This window comes from Nycticebus coucang, chromosome 6 (genome assembly GCF_027406575.1).
Source record: "Nycticebus coucang isolate mNycCou1 chromosome 6, mNycCou1.pri, whole genome shotgun sequence".
Taxonomy (NCBI): domain Eukaryota; kingdom Metazoa; phylum Chordata; class Mammalia; order Primates; family Lorisidae; genus Nycticebus; species Nycticebus coucang.
The window spans coordinates 77,843,712-77,865,356 of record NC_069785.1 but is presented as its reverse complement, the minus strand read 5'-3'; the positions used below and the strand labels follow the sequence as shown (position 1 = coordinate 77,865,356).

The 21,645-nt window shown below is 48.8% G+C and overlaps 1 protein-coding gene across 5 annotated transcripts in view; it reads right to left on the bottom strand.

The window, feature by feature from the left end:
• Positions 1-9,332: 9,332 nt before the first annotated feature.
• PPCDC (phosphopantothenoylcysteine decarboxylase) overlaps positions 9,333-21,645 on the bottom strand; it is a 37,403-nt gene continuing 25,090 nt past the window's right edge. For 2 of the 5 annotated variants that reach the window (XM_053596016.1, XM_053596017.1), the window contains 4 exons: positions 15,687-15,782; positions 14,687-14,815; positions 10,304-10,472; positions 9,333-9,890 (listed from right to left, as the gene is read on the bottom strand). In XM_053596016.1, coding sequence (XP_053451991.1) covers positions 9,805-9,890; positions 10,304-10,472; positions 14,687-14,815; positions 15,687-15,782 — 480 coding nt within the window. In that variant the 3' untranslated portion in view covers positions 9,333-9,804. The other 3 variants (XM_053596020.1, XM_053596019.1, XM_053596018.1) reach the window with 3 other exon arrangements.

The following is a 21,645-nucleotide window of genomic DNA, read 5'->3' as shown; positions in this document are numbered from 1 at the left end:
GCAAAACGTCACCATGGAATATCAGCAGATAAAGGCACCCGGAGATTGATCTATTGCAGCAAGGGGACGACATGCTCTCAGAGCCTACCTGGATTTTCTGTATGTACTCCCATGGCCCCAAAGCTCAAATCTCTGCCTCTTGCCTTCACACCCACCTGCTCTCTACATTCCTTTGCTATGAGACAACTGGCAGTTCTGGCCTGATGCTCCCCATTGCCTTGCCCCAGGTGGTACCAAACGTGGCTTGAATGTCCTTGAATATTTGGTTCCACCAGGAAGCTCTCAGTGTAAACAACCTGTCAGTCACTGGGGTTGACTCAAGGCCTCTTTGTTTAGAGGCCATTGCATGACACTTAGGAATTTGATGCTGCCCCAGAAACCACAATGTATGTACAAAGGAAGGTATGGAAAGAAAAAGGTAATGAAGCTGCTATTTAATTGAGAAAAAATTAGAAGGGGCATTTCAATTTACTCCTCGGGAGGTAAATGCTAATGAAGCAGGAGTAGGATCCTATTTGGAGGTAACTGTAGAGCAGAAAGAGTAAGCCCTAGCACCCTGCACTGGCTGTGTGGCCCTCAATTTCCCATCTACCAAACGGAGTTATACATACTAGGTTTTTTTTTGTTGTTGTTGTTGTTGTTTTTCAGTTTTGGCCGGGGCTGGGTTTGAACCCACCACCTCCAGCATATGGGGCCAGTGCCTTACTCCTTTGAGCCACAGGTGCCGCCCTATACTAGTTGACTCTATTATGAATCTGTTGTGTTAGGAGGGTGAAATGACATCAAGGAAACTCTAAGTAACATAGAGAACATTTAACACATACATATAACCCACATATCTATGGCTGTATAGGGCTAGGGCTATCGAGGGCTCCATATAGTTCGGTCCTGCTCAGCTGCACTCAGAGCAGCACATACTGGCAAAGGAATTTAAAAGAAATCCAAATCTTGATGTGCGTTTCTCTTCCTGCTGTAGCCTCCCAAGGTGCTGAGATACAAGTGTGAGCCACTGCCCAGCCTTGGGGCTCCTGAAGAACATAAAAGCGCATTTGTTTGACTCATAATCTTCAGCAACATTCTTCAAGAACCTTTTTTTTTAGAGACAGCGTCTCATTTTGTCGCCCTCAGTAGAGTACTGTGGCATCACAGCTCACAGCAACCTCCAATTCCTGGGCTTAGGTGATTCTCTTGCTTCAGCCTCCAGAGTACCTGGAACTACAGGCACCCGCCACAATGTCCGGCTATTTTTTTGTTGCAGTTTGGCCGGGGCCAGGTTCGAACCCTCCACCCTCGGTAGGGTTCAGCACCCTACTCACTGAGCCACAGGCACTGCCCGCCAAGCCGGTTTTTAGTTTCTAACCATGCTAATTTTTCTTTACATGGCTGCTTTAGTCACTCCCTCTTTTAGAACCACAGGTGAGGCCAAGGCCTTCAGCACAGCCTGGCTTCCTCCTGGCCTCCAGCTTCTCAACTCCCCCGGTCTGTCTGGCACATGCCATCCCACTGATCTTGACCATACTCCACATGCAGCATGTACTGCCCTCTGCCCGGCCCCCAACTGCCCCAGCATGTGTCTAAGTTCCTACAGCACATCTCCAGATTCATATCTGCTTTTAACAACTTTGGTCCTCCAGTAAGTCCCAGCTGCGTTCTGCTCGCTCCTGGTGGCTCACCCTGCCTGCTTTTCAATTCTGAATTACAGCTCTTAAGAGTTCATGCTGCCAGGCGGCACCTGTGGCTCAGTGGGTAAGGCGCCGGCCCCATATACCGATGGTGGCGGGTTCAAACCCGGCCCCGGCTGAACTGCAACCAAAAAATAGCTGGGCGTTGTGGCGGGTGCCTGTAGTCCCAGCTACTCGGGAGGCTGAGGCAAGACAATCGCTTAAGCCCAGGAGTTGGAGGTTGCTGTGAGCTGTGTGATGCCACGGCACTCTACCGAGGGCCATAAAGTGAGACTGTCTCTACAAAAAAAAAAAAAAAAGAGTTCATGCTGCCAGCCCCACTTGTGTTGTTTGCTGTCATTGCATCATTTTAATTGTTTTATAGCCATGAGTCTTTTTCCCAGCTTACCAAAAGCTCCTTGAGGTGTGAATTTACCCACCCATCACCCTAACACACATGGTGATAGAAAGAGTCGGTAAATTCACAATTACCAGGTAAAACACACACTTGCTGGGTGAAGGGCACATTTATATCTTTGGCTTAAAATATACAAAAGCAGGGCAGCGCCTGTGGCTCAGTCGGTAAGGCACCGGGCCCATATACCGAGGGTGGCGGGTTCAAACCCGGCCCTGGCCAAACTGCAACCAAAAAATAGCTGGGCGTTGAGGCGGGCTCCTGTAGTTCCAGCTACTCGGGAGGCTGAGGCAAGAGAATTGCTTAAGCCTAGGAGTTGGAGGTTGCTGTGAGCTGTGTGAAGCCACGGCACTCTACCGAGGGCCATAAAGTGAGACTCTGTCTCTACAAAAAAAAAAAAAAAATATATATATATATATACCAAAGCAAATTATGTAACCAAACCTGTACTATTCTAAAATAAAATTTAAAAAATAAAAATTAAAAAACAGAAAAACCCACAAGAGTGGCACTTGCCTGTGGTCTCAGCTACTCATGAGGTTGAAGCAGGAGGATCACTTGAGCCCAGAAATTTGAGGTTGCTGTAAGCTATGATGATGCCACTGCACTCTAGTCTAGTCAACAGAGCAAGATTCTGTCTGAAGGCCAGCACAATGGCTCATGCCTGTAATCCTAGCATTCTGGGAGGCCAATGTGGGTGGATGGCTTGAGCTCAGGAGTTTGAGACCAGCCTGAGAAAGAGCGAGACCTGGTCTCTACCAAAAATAGAAAAAAGTAGCTTGGTGTGGTGGCAAGCATCTGTAGTCCCAGATACTTGGGAAGCAGAGGAGATAAGATGATCACTTGAGCCCAAAAGTTTGAGGTTGTTGTGAACTATGGTGATGCCACAGCGCTCTACCCAGGCTGATAGAGACTCTCTCTCAGAAGAAAACAAAATTCTGTCTCAAAAAAACAAACAAACAAACAAACAAAAAAACCACACACACACAAGTCCTCAAAAGTTATTTTGCTCTGTTAGCTCATGACAAGAAAAGCAGAACTGGGCGGCATCTGTGGCTCAGTAAGTAGGGCGCCAGCCCCATATACCGAGGGTGGTGGGTTCAAACCCAGCCCCGGCCAAACTGCAACAAAAAAATATCCGGGCGTTGTGATGGGCACCTGTAGTCCCAGCTGCTCGGGAGGCTGAGGCAAGAGAATCGTGTAAGCCCAAGAGCTGGAGGTTACTGTGTGACGCCACGGCACTCTACTGAGGGCAGTAAAGTGAGGCTGTCTCTACAAAAAAAAATAATAATAATAAATAAATAAAAAAGAAAAGCAGAACCATTTCTACCCCCAAAGACCTTGATGAAAATCTCCAGATGCCCTTTTTAACTTTATTTTTTCATTTGCAATAACTTCTTATCTTTTTTTTTTTGAGACAGAGTCTCACTTTGTCCCTCTTGGTAAGTAGAGTGCTGTAGCATCACAGCTCACAGCAACCTCAAACTCCTGGGCTCAAGTGATTCGCTTGCCTCAGTCTCCTGAGTAGCTGGGACTGTAGGCACCTGCCACAATGCCTGGCTATTTTTAGAGATGGGGTCTCTCTCAGGCTGGTCTTTGAACACCTGAGCTCAAGCAATCTACCCGCCTCAGCCTCCCAACGTGCTAGGATTAGGGGCATGAGCCCCCCTGCCCAGCCCCTGTCATTTTTAAAGACCTCTGGATAAAGGGCAGAAGAAACTTTTTTGTTACCCTCCGTACAGTGCCATGGCGTCACAGATCACAGCAACCTCAAACTCTTGGGCTTAAGTGATTTTCTTGCCCCAGTCTCCCTAGTAGCTGGGATTACAGTCGCCTGCCACAACACTGGGCTATTTTTTGGTTGCAGTTGTCATTGTTTAGCAGGCCCGGGACAGGTTTGAATCTGACAGCCTGGGTGTATGTGGCTGGCACCCTACCTACTGAGCTACAGGTGGCAAGCCCAGAAGAAACTTTTTATTTTATTTTAGAGACAGAGTCTCACTATGTTGCTCTCTGTAGAGTGCTTTAGTGTCATAGATCACAGCAACCTCCAACACTTGGGCTTAAGCCTCTCAGCCTCCCAAGTAGCTGGCACTCCAGGCGCCTGCCACAATGCCTGGCTATTTTTCTGTTGCAGTTTTCATAGTTGTTTAGCTGGCCCAGGCTGGGTTCGAACCTGCCAGCTGGGGTATACGTGGCTGGTGCCATAACCACTGTGCTACAGGCGCTGAGCCAAGAAACTCTTTTTAAAATGTATGTTTAGGCCCGGCACAGTGGCTCACGCCTATAACCCTAGCACTCTGGGAGGCCTAGGTGGGGGTATTGCCTAAAGCCAAGAGTTTGAGGCTAGCCTGAACAAGAGGAAGACCTCATCTCTACTAAAAAATAGAAAAATTAGCTGGGCACCTATAGTCCCAGCTACTCAAGAGGCTGAGGCAAGAGGATCACTTGAACCCAGGAGTCTGAGGTTGTTGTGAACTATGATGACGCCACTGCACTCTAGCCAGGGTGAGAGAGCACAACTCATATCTTTAAAAAAAAAAAAAAAAAGCATATTTATTGATTTTGTGGTTGACAATATGCTCATCTGGCTTAATACTTAAAAATGAAGCCTGCCTCCCTCCTTTTTTCACATACAGGCCAATATGAACCTTCCTCCTTTTCTCCCCTCACTTCTATTTCTTTTCTTTTTTTTTTTTTTTGAGACAGTCTCACTATGTTGCCTTTGGTAGAGTGCCATGGCGTCACAGCTCACAGTAACATCAATTCTTAGGCTTCAGCGTTTCTCTTGCCTCAGTGTCCCAAGCAGCTGGGACTATAGGTGCCCGTCACAACGCCCAGCTAGTTTTTTATTGTAGTTGTCATTGTTGTTTAGCAGGCGCTGGCCGAGTTCGAACCCAGCAGCCCCAGTGCATGTGGCCGGCATCCTAATCACTGAGCTACGGGAGCCAAGCCCTCACTTCTATTTTTTATACACAAACTAGCATGCCATGCACTGTTCTGCACCTTGCTTTTTCTTTTTCACAATATATCTCAGAAATCTTCCCAAATTAGCACATTGAGAACTTCCAGGGCACTGTTTTATGGCTGTGTAGTGTTCCAGTGTACGAATGAATCCTAATTCATTTATCCAGTCTCAGACTGTTAGATAATGGTGGTGTTTCCAGTGTTTTACTACCAGCTACAATGCTGCCATAAATATAGCTTGTTCAGGGGGCGGCGCCTGTGGCTCAAGGAGTAGGGCGCCGGTCCCATATGCCAGAGGTGGCAGGTTCAAACCTAGCCCCGGCCAAAAACCACAAAAACAAAACAAAACAAAAATATAGCTTGTTCAGACATGATGTCACATACGTGAGTGTATCTGTGGGACAAATCTCTAGAATTGCTGGGTCCAAGGGTAAGGTATATATGTAACTTTGACAGAATCTGCTAGATTGTTCCCCAAAGAAGATACATCAATATACACTCCTACCAGCAATGTATGAGAGTACCAGTTCTCCACACCCTTGTCAATCGAACAGGCAAAAACTTTCAGTTCAATGTAGTTTGATTTGTACCACTTTCCTCATGAAGGTGGTTGAGTAGCTACTCATATTTAAGGGCCTTTTGTGTGGTTGTTTTTGCTTTTGTGTATGTGTTTAATGTGAACTTTTTATCCCCTGCGTACTTTTTTTTTTTGTGTATTCTTGGTATTGTTCTAATCAATTCATAGCAGCTCTTTGTATATATTAGGAGAGTTTGCTATGTGAGCTGTAGAAAATGTCCCCAGTGTGTTATTTCTTTTGAACTTACCTTTGGGATTATTCCTCAGGGGAAGTATTTATTTTTTTTGCAGTCAAATGTAACAGTCTTTGCTTTTTTTTTTTTTGCAGTTTTTGGCCGGGGCTGGGTTTGAACCCACAACCTCTGGTATATGGGGCCAGCGCCCTACTCCTTGAGCCATAGGCGCCGCCCACTGTCTTTGCTTTCATGGCTCCTACGTTTTGTGTCTTGCACAAAAAGGAAAAGGACCCCTCTTACACACATTTTTTGTCAGTATGAGCTTAGACTGTCTTGCTGAGTTCCGTAAGAAACAGGACAACTCCTGCTCTCTAAGAACTCCCAGTTTTGGGGAGACAAGGAACAACTGACAACTATAATTCTCTTATAGTAAACAACAGGGGGCATGACGGGGACCTGAGCAAGGACCACACAGCCCAGTCTGAGTCAGCCAGGAAAGGCTTTCTTTTTTTTCTTTCTTTCTTTTTTTTGAGACGGAGTCTCCCTATATCTCCTTCAGGAGAGTGCCATGGTGTCACAGCTCACAGCAACCTCCAACTCTTGGGCTTAAATGATTCTCTTGCCTCAGCCTCCCAAGTAGCTGGGATTACAGGCGCCTGCCACAACGCCCGGCTATTTTTTGTTGCAGTTGTTGTTGTTTAGCTGGCCCCGGGCCGGGTTTGAACCCACCACCCTTGGTCTATGTGGCTGGCACCGAAACCACTGTGCTATGGGCACTGAGCCCAGGAAAGGCTTTCTAAAGAAAGTGGCACCCAGGTACATCCAGAAGCACGTGTAGGAAAGCCTGGTGAAGAACAGCCTTCTAAAAGCAGCGACATGTGCAAAGAGCAGAAGCAAGAAGCAATATGGTTTGCTCGAGACTGTCCATTCTGGAAAGAGGACAAGGGACCCTTCAGGATTGGCATGGGGTAAAGCGCAGGTCTACGAGGGAGGCAGAGGCCAGTCCAGACCATCAAAGCCTGGTGTATACTGCCCAGGAGTCAGACCCTGACCCAGAGGCAGTGAGGGGGTACCAGCAGAACGGAGGAAGAGCCAGACAGCCCCAGGTGGAGATGGGGTCCTGGCTTGGAGGCTTCTGCCTCTCAGCAGCCACAGCAGCTTTGAAGGGCTACAGGTGGCCAAACAGGAGCGTGAATTTCAGACCTAAATGTTTTTTGAGTTTTGGTGACTTTCTTGAGATAGAGCCTTCCAGCTAGAGTGCAGTGGTTCCATCATAGCTCACTGCAACCTCAAACTCCTGCGCTCAAGTGTTCCTCCTGCCTCAGCCTCCCAAGTAAGTAGCTGGGATTACAGGTGCCCACCACCAAACCCAGCTAATTTGTCTGTTTCTAGTAAAGATGGGGTCTTGCTCTTGCTCAGACTGATCTCGAACTCCTGAGCTCAAGACATCCTCCTGCCTCAGCCTCCCATAGTGCTAGGATTATAAGCGTGAGCCACTGCATCTGCCCCTAATTATTCCATTCTAACTTCCAGAATTCTATAAAAAATCATCATCCTCTCTGAGAAACATTTCTGAGATGATGACAACTTTTAAGAGCTTGGACCTTTAGTGGGCAAAGCCATGGTTGGCACTCCTGGCAGCACCCCGCTGACATAGGGGCCAGATAACACAGCTGCCCACTCCTCTTAGCTCCAGTCTAGCTCAGGACACAGCAAGGCTCTTTAGGCCCAGCTCATGCCCATTCATCCAGATCCCCACTCACATTGGGCAGAGCTGCAGAACTGCCAAGGGTGGGAGATGGAGTGACAGGCCTTCAGAGACGGGGCTGCCAGTTGGCCTGAGTCCACAGGGGTATCTTTTTCCTTCTAGTTAACAAGGTTTGTCCCGCTGAGTAGCCACAGCTGTTTTCAGAGCTGTGCAACAAGTACCTGTAACCTTCTCTTCTATGGTCTTTTCACACAGACATTTTGTGGCTGGTCTCCCTGGGCAACTGTCTTCCCGAAAGTGCCCAGCACAGAGCCTTATATACAACAGGCACTCAGTAATGGTAGCAGCTTCGGTTAAAATTGGGAAGTCTTACCACTTACCAGCAGGTTGCTGAGGGACAAGAAGAGTGATGAGGACAGAAGTTGAAAACCACGTAAGTGGAACTTGGAGTTGTCTCTGGATTTCAGTTCTCTTGACTCTCCCCATTGCCTTGACCCCCAAAGCAGCCACAGAGATGCTTCTTGAGGCTATCATTTTAGTTGTATTTTCTTTAGTACCCTAAGGCAATTTTATCCCAAAAGGCCACTAAGTCGAGTGCTGTAGAGATAAAGGCTCTTTATCTTTTAGTCAGGAGGCTTGCTGGTCCCGTCCCCCATACCTTTACTCTCAGGGCATGCATGGGTACCCCCTGTGCATGGCCTGGAAGCCCAGAGGGGAGCCAGCCAGCCCCAACCTCTGCTCCAAATAGGCAAGAAACTCCTCCCCTCTGTAGCCAAATAGAAAATAAGTCAAACACGGGGCAGCAGAGGGTTTCTAGGCCAGAGTGCGTGGTCTCTCTTAATCTCCTTCCCCTTTTTGTGTGTATTGTGGGATTCCCCGCTCCTCTCAGATGCTACAAAGCTACAAAGATATCCAGGAAGCAAGCAAGGGGCCTAAGACCAACCCTGCTGGCTGCTTACCTGTCATTTGCATTAAAGTCCATGCTGGCTTAGGGTCCAAGATTCCATTTTTCCCAAAACGAGACAGGCTGTTTCATGCAGTAAATGTGATGAATGCTCCTGGGCATATATACATGTCTAGCTTTAACTCCATTATTGGTCATTTACTATGTTCCAGGAAGTGGATAGAGAGGGTATTTTCACACATAATCCCACTGAATCCTCTTAACTCCATGAGGGTAGGATAACATATATGAAGAAAGTGAGGATCAGGAAGGCTAAGTCCAGGGTAAAGATCCCACTGGTAGTAAGAGGCATAGCTGGGATATGAATGAGGGGTGATCTGGCTTCAGGGCTCCTTTTTTTTTTTTTGGAGACAGTCTTACTATGTCACCCTCGGTAGAGTGCCGTGATGTCACAGCTCACAGCAACCTCAAACTTTTGGGCTTAAGCGATTCTCTTGCCTTGCCTCCCAAGTTGCTGGGACTACAGGTGCTCGCCACAATGCCCAACTCTTTTTTTTGTAGTTGTTCCTTGTTTTTTGTTTTTTTTTTTCAGCCGGGGCTGGGTTTGAACCCACCACCTCCGGTATATGGGTGGGCCAGCGCCCTACTCCTTGAGCCATAGGAGCTGCCCTGTAGTTGTCATTGTTGTTTAGCAGGCCCGCGTCGGGTTCGAACCTGCCAGCCTAGGTGCATGTGGCTGGCGCCCTAACCACTGAGCTACGGATGCCGTGCCTGACTTCAGGGCTTTATCCTTCAACACCACGTTTTGTGGGGACTAAGGAGTGCTGGTCAGTCATCAGCCTGGACCCTTCCCCAGCCTCACCTAGCAATGCTTCCTGATCTCGGAGACTACACAGACAGGTTGTAAAAGGATGGAGCCTCCCAAATAGCCATTTTTCTTTATTTCCCAGCACCTCCAATCTCATGGCATGGTCTATGGGAAACCGCAAAGTTCTGACAATTCACAGGCTTCTCTGACTCTGTGTGGCAGCTGAGTACCCCACCAAGAAGCAAAGGCTCCCACAGCTCAGCCAGGGCTGTCCAACTGTGGTGTTTCCAGGCAATCATACAACTGAGGTTTTCCCACCACTCAGTCCTCCTATGAGGACAACATGGCAGCTTGCTTGCCCAGCTTGCTGCACCTACCCCACAAAAAGGAGGATAGGGGCTCCATACAGTGGCATTTTCTGGTTGAAAGAAGCTGGGACCTGGACCTTTGGTCCTGTTTAACCTCGAGCAGGTCCAGCCCCTGAGGAGGGTCAGCAAATCCTCACCAAATTTTGCCAATGTCCATCTTCTTCACTGGGTTGGCCTGAGCCCACGTTGAGTACAGGACACACATGACAGAAATACCAGTTCAACTGTGCTGGATGTCACCTCGCTGGGAGAGGACTTCTTTCACTTTGTCTACAATGGTCTCCACCTCAGCCATGGCTCCCAGACCTGGGAGCAACGTTCTGCTGTGACCAGGCGGGCCAACTGTGCCTGCAGCCCTGTACATCCCCACCCAGTGCTCCTGAAAGCTCCACCTAGAACCCAAGGCCGCAGGAGGCTCAGTACCTCTCTGCCTGAGCCAGACCCATGAAATCCCTCCCAGCCCCAGGTCAGGCCCTGGGAATCATTCTAGCAGCCATCATCAGTTGCATGTGTGCTGCGTGCCAGGGACTTCATTGGGCACTTTACACATACTATCCCATTTTAATGGAAACTGTGATTCCCATTTTCCAGCTGAAAAAGCTGAGCTCAGAGAAGAGTAGTTTGCCAAAGGCACAATAGGCTGGGAACTGAACCCAAATGTGACTCCAAAGCTGAGCCCCTTCTGAGGCCCTGGGCTGTGAGCCTGGCAAGATGCCCACCTTGGTCTCCACACACCAGCTTCTTGGCCACACAAGGGATCTCAGTGTAGCCGAAGGCCTTGAGCTGGCCCACCTGCTGCATGGTGATGGGATGCTCCCACATGGCGGTGTTCATCGCTGGGCAGAAGAACAGGGGCTTGCTACGGTCCCAGGCCCGGATGACACAGGTCTGTGAAGGGCAGGGAGAAGGGGTGTCCTGCTGCTCCAGCTGCCACCCCTCCTCAGCCCTCCAGGCCTGCAGCCATCCCAGCTACGTGCTTGGGATGACCATGCAGCCTGTCTGTCAGGAGCTGTCTCATGTTCCTAGGGTTATGTCTCATCCTTCTCTACTTCCCCATAGGCTCTGGCACAAATAACAGACCTTGAGCACACAGGAGGTGCTTGACCAATGCTCACAATGGCCTGGACACCTCCAGCAAGTCTCCCCTCCCATGTGGAAAGGTTTCCCTGTCTTCTTCACATGGGCTCACACCTCTCAGGGAGAGACCACCCTGAGGAGCAGAAAGCAGACTTTGCAGTGCAATGGTTCTCAACCTTCCTAATGTTGCGGCCCTTTAATATAGTTCCTGTGGGTCCTGACCCACAGGTTGAGAACTGCTGTGCAGTACATCAGAAAGCAAAAAACTAAGAACCAGCCTGCTCATGAGGCTGGGTTTGTCCACCCAATACTGGCTGTATTTCTAGGCCAACTAAGGCCTGGCAGTGAAAACATCTGCCATGTGACAAAAACTTACATGTAGGCTGGGCGCAGTGGCTCATACGCCTGTAATTCTAGCATTCTGGGAGGCCGAGGCTGGTGGATTGCCTGAGCTCATGGGTTCTAGACCAGCCTGAGTAAGAGTAAGACCCCATTTCTAAAAATAGCCAGGCATTCTTGTGGGTACCTGTAGTGCCAGCTACTCAGGAGGCTGAGGCAAGAGATCACTTGAGCCCAAGAGTTTGAGGATGCTGTGAGCTAAGATGCCATAGCACTCTACCAAGGGTGATGAAAAATAAACAAATACATAAAAATTTTTTAAAAACAGAAAAACTAGCTGGGCACTATGGTGGACACCTATAGTTCCAGCCACATGGGAGGCTGAGGCAAGAGGATTGCTCAAACCCAGGAGTCTGAGGTTGCTGTGAGCTATGATGCCACGGCATTTTACCCAGGGTGACAGGGTGAGACTCTATCTCAAAACAAACAACAAAAACCTAGTCATCATGAACCTGTACTGTGACCCTATGAAAATGAAGAAGATACGTTACCAGTTCATGGACGGGAAGCTGCATTTTCTTCAGAGGTGAGCACTGATCCAAAGTTACCCCCAGACAATGAACACCACTTAGGCAATCTTTTTTTTTTTTTAAATAGTGTCTCACTTTGTCCCCCCCTGGTAGAGTGCTGTGGCAACGTGGATTACAGCAACCTCAGACTCTTGGGCTCAGGTGATCCTCTTGCCTCAGCCTCACGAGTAACTGGGACTACATGCGCCCACCACAACGCCTGGCTATTTTTAGAGACGGGGTCTTACGCTTGCTCATGCGGTCTTGAACTCATAAGCTTAAGCAATCCACCCACCTCAGCCTCCCAGAGTGCTAGAATTATAGGCGTGAGCCACTGCACCCACCCCGACCTATGTAATCTTCCACTGTATCTCACGGCCTCACCACTCCTGAATCTGGGCTATCGCACTGAGTCACAGACCTGAGAAGCTATGAAATGGACCCACCCACTCACAGAGTCTTCAGAGCTGTGGTCTTTGAAGTCATGTAGCCCCAAGTTCACATCCTGGCTGTGCTATCTATTACCAGCTGTGAGAACTTGGGCAAGTTATTGAATGCTGGGGTCTCAGCTTCCTCTCTGCAAAGGCCCCTCACAGTGTGCTGTGAGGACTGAGGTGAGAATGTCTTATAAAGCTTTAAGAACAGGACTGGCACAAGGGACAGGCTTCAGAACAGTGGCTCCTGTTCCTACCATAGGCCACAGACTTTGTGGGCCAAGGGCTGCCAGGGTAGAAATAAGCTCCCCTGAACTCTGACTGCTCCACACACTCCTACCAGGCTGTCACCCTGAAGGTGACAGTGACTGGAACACCTCTCCCCTGAAGTGCAGCCCATCTGGGAAAAGAGTGAGGGAGTCCGGAGAACAATACCACCAACAGGCCAGCCTTATGACCATCCCCCCTTGGGCCCCACCCTCTCCTGGGGACAGGGAGGAAGTGGACAGCAAACAGCCTCAGGATCTGGCTGCTTGCGTCATCCCAGACAGAGTGTTGGTTTCCCACCAAGCCTTCTCAATACAGCAACTAGGCTATGAGTGGACAGTTTCAGTCACAGTTCCTCTTAGCCCTGTGCCACCTGCCACTTCTGCAGAACTCAAGAGCATACCTAGAAGAGCCCCTTAACTGTGTGGGGTAAGGGTAAGAGCTGGGTTCTCTAGGTATCTTCAAAGCAAAGCACACCAACCAGAGCAGAAAGCCAACACCTCCACCTCACGATGTATCTGACTTCCCCCACACCTCATCTCAGAGCTCAGAGCTTCCTGGATAAACCACAGCTCCTTTGAACCTACTGACAAGAAGAGGGGGAGAGAAAGGCATCGGTTCCCACGGTCACTTTGGTCTGGCCAGTGCTGTGCTCAGCATCTCAAGGTCTGCCCCTGGGAATCTGCTCAGACAGGGAAAAGGCCTGGATCCCAGTCAGAACCTAGACAAGGAACCTCCTCTTTCTGGATCTGACTACCTTTTTAGCATAAGCAAGGAGCCAGGGTCTCAGTGGGCCAGAGGGCAGAAGAAGATGGAAGTTCCTAGGCCAAGGTCCTAGGGACTGGAGCACAGGTCCACAACTAGCATGCTGTCCTCATGGCACCAGAAAGGGAGCAGATCTGCAGAGGGAAGAGGCAGGCTAAGCTTCCTTTCAGGGACATAAGGAGAAAATATCTATTGAGAGAGGACAGAGCCATATACCAACGATGCTGACAGTTCAAATGTCTTAAGATTTGAGATTCCTGAAAATACTTGTGCCTTCAATGAAACCCTTTGAAGCAAATGGAGATGGGGACCCCAAAGACTTCAAGGAGTGATGACAACTTTGAAGGAAAAAGGGAAGCAGTGCTTTCAGAAGGAAGGAAGGAGATCTCGGAGAGCCAGTCCAGGCCAGGGCTTAGAGCTTTGTCACATCAGCTGCTGCCAACCACCTGGAGACTTGAGGAGATGGTGATGGTCACACAACTCTGACCTACCTGAATGAAAGTGACCAGGAGCCTAACTTGTTCCAGCCACCCAGTCAGTCCTAGCAGCAGCCTCACTGAGAAGCCTTCTTGACGGCACTGCTCCCAGGCCCGCCCTTCTCTGTACTCCCACCCCTGCTCCTGGCCACACAAGTTGTGCATTGCTCTTCTGCTCAGCCTGGCTTGTATGCAAATAATCCTTAAATCACCAGATTTCTCTATGATTGCCTTAACAACCCACTGACAAGCCTACAAGGACATTAATCTTACATCTGAAGCCCCCAAATCCTGACCCAGCTTTGTTATTCATCTTCTCCATCATATTAAACTCTGAAAAAGTCCTGGTCATTTGTGAAAGTAAAATTGCTAGTTACCTCAGACATGTAGTAAGCATTTACCAAATGCCTACTCTTGCCAGCACTAGGTGAGGTAGTGAATGCACTGTCAAAAGACAGATGGGGCCACTTACCAGGGGATATTCCCTGCCACCTGCATGGGTGATATAAAACCTCTCCTTTCAGACTGTCCCATGAAGCCCTCGGCACAGGCCCCCCAACCAGTATACAGTGGGTGAAAATTCAATAAAAGGGAGGGGGAGGGGCCGAGGGAGAGAGAGGAAAGAGAGAAATCACACCCAAGTCTTCCCGGGATGATTATATAAACAAAGATGGCTCCTCTTTAAGGGTAACAACTCCCTGTAGGCCTCTTAGGCCTAAGATAGTGGCCATTTTGCACAGCTGGACTTTTGTTTCTTTCCACCATCAATTAGCTCTCACTTCTCATCTTTCTCTTCTCTTCCCCTGATATATAAGAAAACTGCATCTCAGCATTGTGGCTAAAGCTACGAGGGAGATACATGTGCATGAGAGACTCATGAGGAAGTCAAGCCCCTTATCAGACTGTTCACATGTATACAAGGCAGAGGGTGTCCGGCCAAGTGTCAAGGGGCAAGTGACAGGTGGACACTCACAGAGAGAACAGCACATGGAGTCGACCATCAGGACTGGTCTTCTGCCCACTTACTGGAGAGGAGTGAGATGGCGGGGCGAGGGGTCTGTATTCTCTCTGAGTGACCCGGGCTCACAGCAGGTTTCCTTGTACAAGGAAATCTGCAGCTCAGCACACTGGGAATGAGGCCGAGGGAGGGATGAGGGCACCAGGGAGTCACTCACAAGCAAGTTGTCACAGATGCCACTGGCTACCTTCCCCAGAGTGTTGGCATCAAGAGGAGCCACCAGCATGAGGTCTGCCCACCTCCGTAGGTCAATGTGAAGGACAGGGTCAGAGCGGTGCTTCCACATCTGGGAGAGGGGAAGAAACATCGTCACTGAGCCAGTCACTCTCCCAGCATGGAGGAAAGGGGGTAGAGGGCCAAAGTAGGCCAGGTCCCATAAGTTAGGAACCTGAGGGGGACCACTGACCTACCCCGCACAAGCCTACCACCACTCCCTCCTGCAGCTAAGCTGGCGAGCACTGGCCACAGAGCTGGCAGCCTGAGAGAAACCAGGCCTGAGCAAACAAACGCCCCTTGTCTTTCTGAGCTATTCCCTTTATGGTTTGGTTTTCAAGAGAACTGACATCTGGCAGGGAACTCCTGGCCTGTCTGCTTGAGGCGGATGCTTGGGTTGTCCAAGCAGTGGAAGGGCTCCAGGGCAGTGAGAAAAAGAGGGGGTGGGGTAGGGAAGACAGGCTAGCCAGAAATGTTCTAAGCTGGGAGTGTTTAGAAATGCCTGGCAGGGAACCCCTGTGAGGTCCACACTTGGGTCTGGTGTACTGGCCAGTGCCCACCCCACCGCAGGGGAGCAGAAGCAGAGCCCGGCGGCCGTGGGAAGAGAGGCACTCCTTGATGCTGGGAGCCACGTGGACAAGGGTGGTGGGAACAGAGCTTCTCTGTGGTTTCATCAGCCCAGATAAGTACAAGGACACTCAACCTCAGGCACCAGGCCAAAGCCCAGCTCCGCCTGGGGTGAGAGGGACTGTGGGCCTCCTGCTGGCCAGAAGCTAGACAGATGTTTTCCTCATCACCTCTGCCCAGAGGGCCCTGACCACTGCCTTAAGCCCAGCCTGTCTGCTCCGGCAGCCAAACCATAGGTTGCAGGGAAGAATGCACTGTCCTATTGGTGGAAATGCAATGGAACTCAGCTGGGGGGTGTAGGGGGGCCCAGCACTGACCTCCCATTCATCAGCATCACTGTAGAGGGTGACCGGAACGTCCTGGGGACTGTAGAAATGTTTGGCTCTCTCAGTTGTGACCACTGCTACTTCCAGCTGTCACCAAGAAAAAGTAGAGGGAGGGAGAGAAAGGAAGGGAGAAACTATTACCAAAGCCATAGGCCTGGAGGCCATAGAGAGCCAGGGCAGGCAAGGGCTTTCTTCCCAGCCTGGCTGAGAGAGGACTTCTCAGCAGTGAGCCCCATGTTTGCATAGCTACTTCCGCTGTCACCCAAAGGTCAGGCCCTACCAGGTGTGGCTCTTTCACTTCCCTATCTGAGGGGTTGCTGAGGAATAAGTCACCAATTGCCTGGTATATATAAAGCAGCAAGCTCCCACCACTCAGGCAGAGTGAGGCCCTGTGGCACAGGCAAACAGGTGACAGAGAACTCAAGGCAATAGGGCTGGGGAGGCCATGGGGGCAGGAAGGGCTGGCTGCTTGGAAGGCTATAGGTCTTGAGTTCTGTGCCACACCGCAGCCCTGCCCTCTGGAGGCCAAGGCACAGGAAGCTGGGGCCCCACATGTCCTGTATGTATCCACGCCCCCGCAAGAAAGCACACTCCCTTCATGTACTTCTAGGAAAGGGGCCTCATGGGCTCAGGCTGCAGACAGGCTCCAGGAAAACAAAGCCCGTGTGCCCCACACTCACAGGATGAGAATAAGGTCTGCCTTCATACCACCCATTTACTAACAAATTACTAAAACAAAGGTAAGTTCAACCTGCTTAATGGAACAGATGGCTGTGAGAAACAGCACTCAGGAAAGCGAGCAGCACTAGATGGATTGGCCATCTTTTGTAAAACGAGATTTTAAGCTAACAAGCTGGCACACTAAAGAGGCCCAGAGGAAGTGGCTGGAAGGGAAGTATAGGAAACCACATCTTCAGGGGAAACCACAGAGTCAGGAGAGGACATTCATTCAGGAGAAAAAAGTGTCAAAGGTGACAACAACAGAATCATGGCCTAGCCGGAGCAGTGGTCATGGGCAGTGATGTCCAGGCCAGATCCAGCCTAAAGACATGCTGTTTGGCCTGCACAAAGTTATAAATGTTTCTGAGCCAACATATACAAATGAAAGATTTCAGATAGAAAATCCAATTTCCTGGCTTCTTTCGAAAGCCTGACAGCTCTGGCACTGCTGAATGCACCTGCTTACCTGGTAACAACTTGGGGCATGGAACAAGGGTTGCCTCCTACTCAACAGGGCATGCCCCTACTGTCGCACTGAGCACCCCCCTTCAGTTGTTCCCGCCTATTGTACAGGAAGGGTGGGGGACACTTTCGGCACAGCACCTAGAAGCAAAGCTGCGACCAACAGGAGTCTCAGGGTCACTGTGGCTCTTGCCTGTAATCCTAGCACTCCAGGAAGTTGAGGCAGGTGGATTTTTTAAGCTCAGGAGTAAGACTGGGAACCCTGTCTTTACTAAAAATAGAAAAACCAGTTGGGTGTCGTGGTGGGTACCTGTAGTCCCAGCTACTTCGGAGGCTGGGGCAGGAGGATCACTTGAACCCAGGAGTTTGAGGTTGCTGTGAGCTAAGCTGAGGCCACTGCACTCTAGCTATGGGCAACAGAGTGAGATTCTATCCCCCCCTAAAAAAAAAAGACACAGAGAGGAAGACTCAGGAAGAACTTAAAAAGGTCTGGGGTTCCCATCTCTATTAACTTGTCCATTCTCCATCTCACTCCCCCTTAGAATCTACCACCCCTAGACATTGCAGAAAACCTCAGGGACATTTTTAGAGGTCCTTCAGACCAAACTCCCACTGAGTGCTGGAATCTCAGCCCTGGAGATAGATGCCATGGGACCATACTGAGGTCTCATCTTCACGGGGAGGACAGAGACAGTGATAAGGTAAAGTAAGAGGCATAACCATATGAAGGATAATGTATAACTTTCAAACCAGCAGAAGAAAATTCAATCTACACAATAAAGGGCAGGAAAGGAGAAAAAAACAGAGAAAATATATAATAAGTAGAAAGCATTAAATAAAATGGCAGAGGTATAATAGCAATTAGAGTAAATATACAAAGAACTAAACTCCCTCAATCAAAATTTAGATTCCTGATTAGGAGTGGTGGCTCAGGCCTGTAATCCTAGCACTCTGGGAGGCCAAGGCAGGTAGATTGCTTGAGCTCATGAGTTCTAGACCAGCCTGAGCCAGAGTGAGACCCTGTCTCTAAAAAAATAGCCAGATGGGGCGGCGCCTGTGGCTCAGCGGGTAGGGCGCCGGCCCCATATGCCGAGGGTGGCGGGTTTAAACCCAGCTCTGGCCAAACTGCAACAAAAAAATAGCCAGGCGTTGTGGCGGGCGCCTGTAGTCCCAGCTACTTGGGAGGCTGAGTCAAGAGAATCGCCTAAGTCCAAGGATTTGGAGGTTGCTGTGAGCTGTGTGACGCCACAGCACTCTACCGAGGGTGATAAGGTGAGACTCTGTCTCTACAAAAAAAAAAAAAAAAAAAATAGCCAGGTGTTGTGGCGGGTGCCAGTAGTCCCAGCTACTTGGGAGGGTGAGGCAAGAGAATCGCTTAAGCCCAAGAGTTGGAGGTTGCTGTGAGCACTCCAGCAAGGGTGACATAGTGAGACTCTGTCTCAAAAAAATAAATAAAAATAAAAATAAACAAATAAGATACTGAGATGGATGCTGGTGGTGGCCTCATGGCAGCCACACAGCACCCCCCATAAGATGGATGCCGGCTGCCACCCATTTACACCATGAGAATATGAGAATAGTATAACTCTGAAATGATGCCAGGCACCATCACTCTTAGATCAGGCCAGAAGAAAACAGGCTAAGAGTTAACAAAAGTGCTGTAACAAATTGTTTTACTTTTCTGCTAATTGTGAGATCTGCTTCTGCTTTATGTTACCTTTACGTTACTTATCTGCTAAATTGCAAGGTTTGCTTCTGTAAAAGGGGTCATCATGACTCCACGCTTGTTTTTTGCTTCTTTTGCCAGCTTTCAGCCCACCTTTTTGCTTCCTTTGCCAACTTTCAGACTATAAAACCCCAATGTCAGACCCTTGAACTGAGTCTGCCTTAGACTTTGCTGAGACAGCCCCACGGAAAAAAGACTCCTTTTTGAACTCCTAATCTGAGTCAGTGGTCCTTATCTCGCATCATAACAATATAAGTACAAAGAGAAGAGGAGAAAAAAATAATAGCAATTAAGGCATGTCAATGCATTTTTGGAAGATGGAGGTGGAATGAAGCATTAGCAGATCATATCCTACAAGATCAGATTAGATAAGAAAACTGAATGCCAAGAGCCTCCAAAGTAGCTGAGACACAGCCAAGTAAAGGCCAGCAGCCAGGAAAGGCTCCGGACCTGGAGGCAGTGAGTAGCCGGGGAGGTGGGCATGTGGCAGAGAGCACACAGGAGGACTGGTCCCTGGTCCTAGAGGGAGCAGTCTCCTTCCCACCTCAGGCAGCTGGACATACTGTTCTTCTTTCATCCCAGCAGGAGTTTGAGTTGCCAGATTTGGGAACATGTGGCACTACAGAGGTCAAAGAAAGAGTCCTGAAATAGACGACCTGTGCCCTCTTCTCTACTTGACCCTAAAAATGCAGGGTCTGCCAGGCAGGAGACTGGTAGGGTCTTTTCTCTAAAAACCAAATGACCTTGGGAGTAGAGGGGTGTGGTATGGAAGGAAAACTTCAGATACTAAACTCAGAGGTCCCCTAACAAAACATCTCACTCCCAGCTGAGTATCTACTTGGCAGTAAAGTCCCCAGAGTGAAGACAGAGTTGTAATCGGCTTTTGGTACCCAAATAAGAACTGCCAAGGAATATCAGATATTTGAAGAAATCCCTCTAACAAGAAAAAAGAAATTACACAACAACAAACAGAAAACGGAAACTCATAGGCAACGCAGGGGGAAGAAAATTTAAAGATTATACCCAAGAAACAAGAATCTAACACTTAAAAAATGTATATTCAGGGAATAAAAAAGAACTCCTAGAAATTAAAATTGTAAAGTGTTAAATGAAAAACTTGGGCAGGGCTCAGTGGCTCATGCCTGTAAACCTAGCGCTCTGGGAGGCTGAGGTAGGTGGATCGATACCTTGAGCTCTGGAGTTCAAGACCAGCCTGAGCAAGAATGAGACCCCATCTCTACTAACAATAGAAATACTAGTCAGGTGTTGTGGTGGGCACCTGTAGTCCCAGCTACTTGGAAGGCTGAGGCAGGAGGATCACTTGAAACCAGGAGTTTGAGGTTACTGTAAGCTAGGTTGACAACAACACATTCTACCCTAGGTGACAAGATAAGACTCTGTCTCTAAAAATAGTAACAAAATTGGGGCGGCGCCTATGGCTCAAGGAGTAGGGTGCCGGCCCCATATACCAGGGGTGGTAGGTTCAAGCCTGTCCCTGTCCAAAACTGCAGGAAAAATAAAATAAATAAATAATAATAATAGTAAAATGAAATAAACTCAATACAAGTTTAGGATAAATCTTCCAGAAAATAGAACAAAAAGATAAAGAAATGGATCACGGTAGGAAAAAAAAGGTGACAAAATCAGAAGATCCACCGAGGAGGTCAAAAATCTGAGTTCCAGAAAGAGTAAAAAAAACAGAAGGGAAAAAAATCACAAAAGAAATAAAATAAAATTTCCCAAAGTGGGGCAGTGCCTGTAGCTCAGTGGTTAGGGTAGCAGCCACATACACCAAGGCTGGTGAGTTTGAACCCAGCCCGGGCCAGCTAAAGCAACAATGACAACTGCAACAACAATAACAACAAAAAAAGAAGCCGGGCATTGTGGCAGGCACCTGTAGTCCCAGCTACTTGGGAGGCTACGGCAAGAGAATCACTTAAGGCCAAGAGTTGGAGGTTGCTGTGAGCTGTGATACCATAGCCCTCTACCAAGGGTGACATAGTGAGACTCTGTCTCAAAAAAAAAGAAAAAAGAAAAATAATAATTCTCAGAAGTGAAGAACACAAAGGTGAGAGTCACTCACTCTGCCTGTAGGGCTCCCAGGAGGTGTCCCCATTGTTTCAGGCTCACCAAGAAATCTGAGCATCATATCCTTGAGTGTCTGTCAATGGCTGAGGCCACATTGGCTCTTCTGGTGGCCACATCCCCCTGCTGACGCATGGAGTTTGCAATCAGCAAAAACTTTAAAAAGTTTTCATCTGTGCTGCTGCTAAGCCACAAGACCCAGATTTCCACCTGAGCAGGTACTTCTCTAGTCCCTCACCAGAGTTGACCCACTGTTTGTTCGGTCTATGGAGTGCTCCTGAGAGCTCCATCCTGTTGCTCTTCCTGGCCTGCTCTCAGCCAGCACCACCAGCAGCAGACCCCGTGCCCCAGAGATACTAATCCAGTCATACCCAGAACAAGGTCAAGGGCAGAGATCTTCCACAAGGTCCACAGGCTGGAGAGTTTGGGGGGAAGTGGGAGGTGAGAAAGAACAAAGAGCAAATGCTTCCCAAGTAAGATCTTTCACTGGTTGTAAATATGCTGACAACCTCCCCAAGTCATCAGGGGAGGTCCTAAGATTCCATCAAAGGCCTCACCTAAATACAAAAATACTATGTCTAATATCTAAAACATAAAAATAAAACAGATATGTCTTGTTCAGCAAGCTCTATCTAGCTTTTCTCAACTCTCAGGAGCCTCATCCGTAGTAACCTGGAGCCCACCTCCTACTCATTTTGGATAAATGGTTATTAGCCATCCCCAGCCCCTGGCTCCTCTGGTGTTTCTCAGAGGGAAACTCCATGACTTCGGCATCCCAGTACAGACTTTGCCTAGGTCAGAAGAGCAATCACCAAACTGGGGTTCAGGTCCTTTCCTACCACATGCTTAAAAAAGAAGATGAAACGAAGTGGGACTCAAGGTATCCCTCCCATTTCTTCCTATCCCCTGCCAATGTCATACCACTGCCCCTCACTGTTCTTCCAAATACAGAAGGTA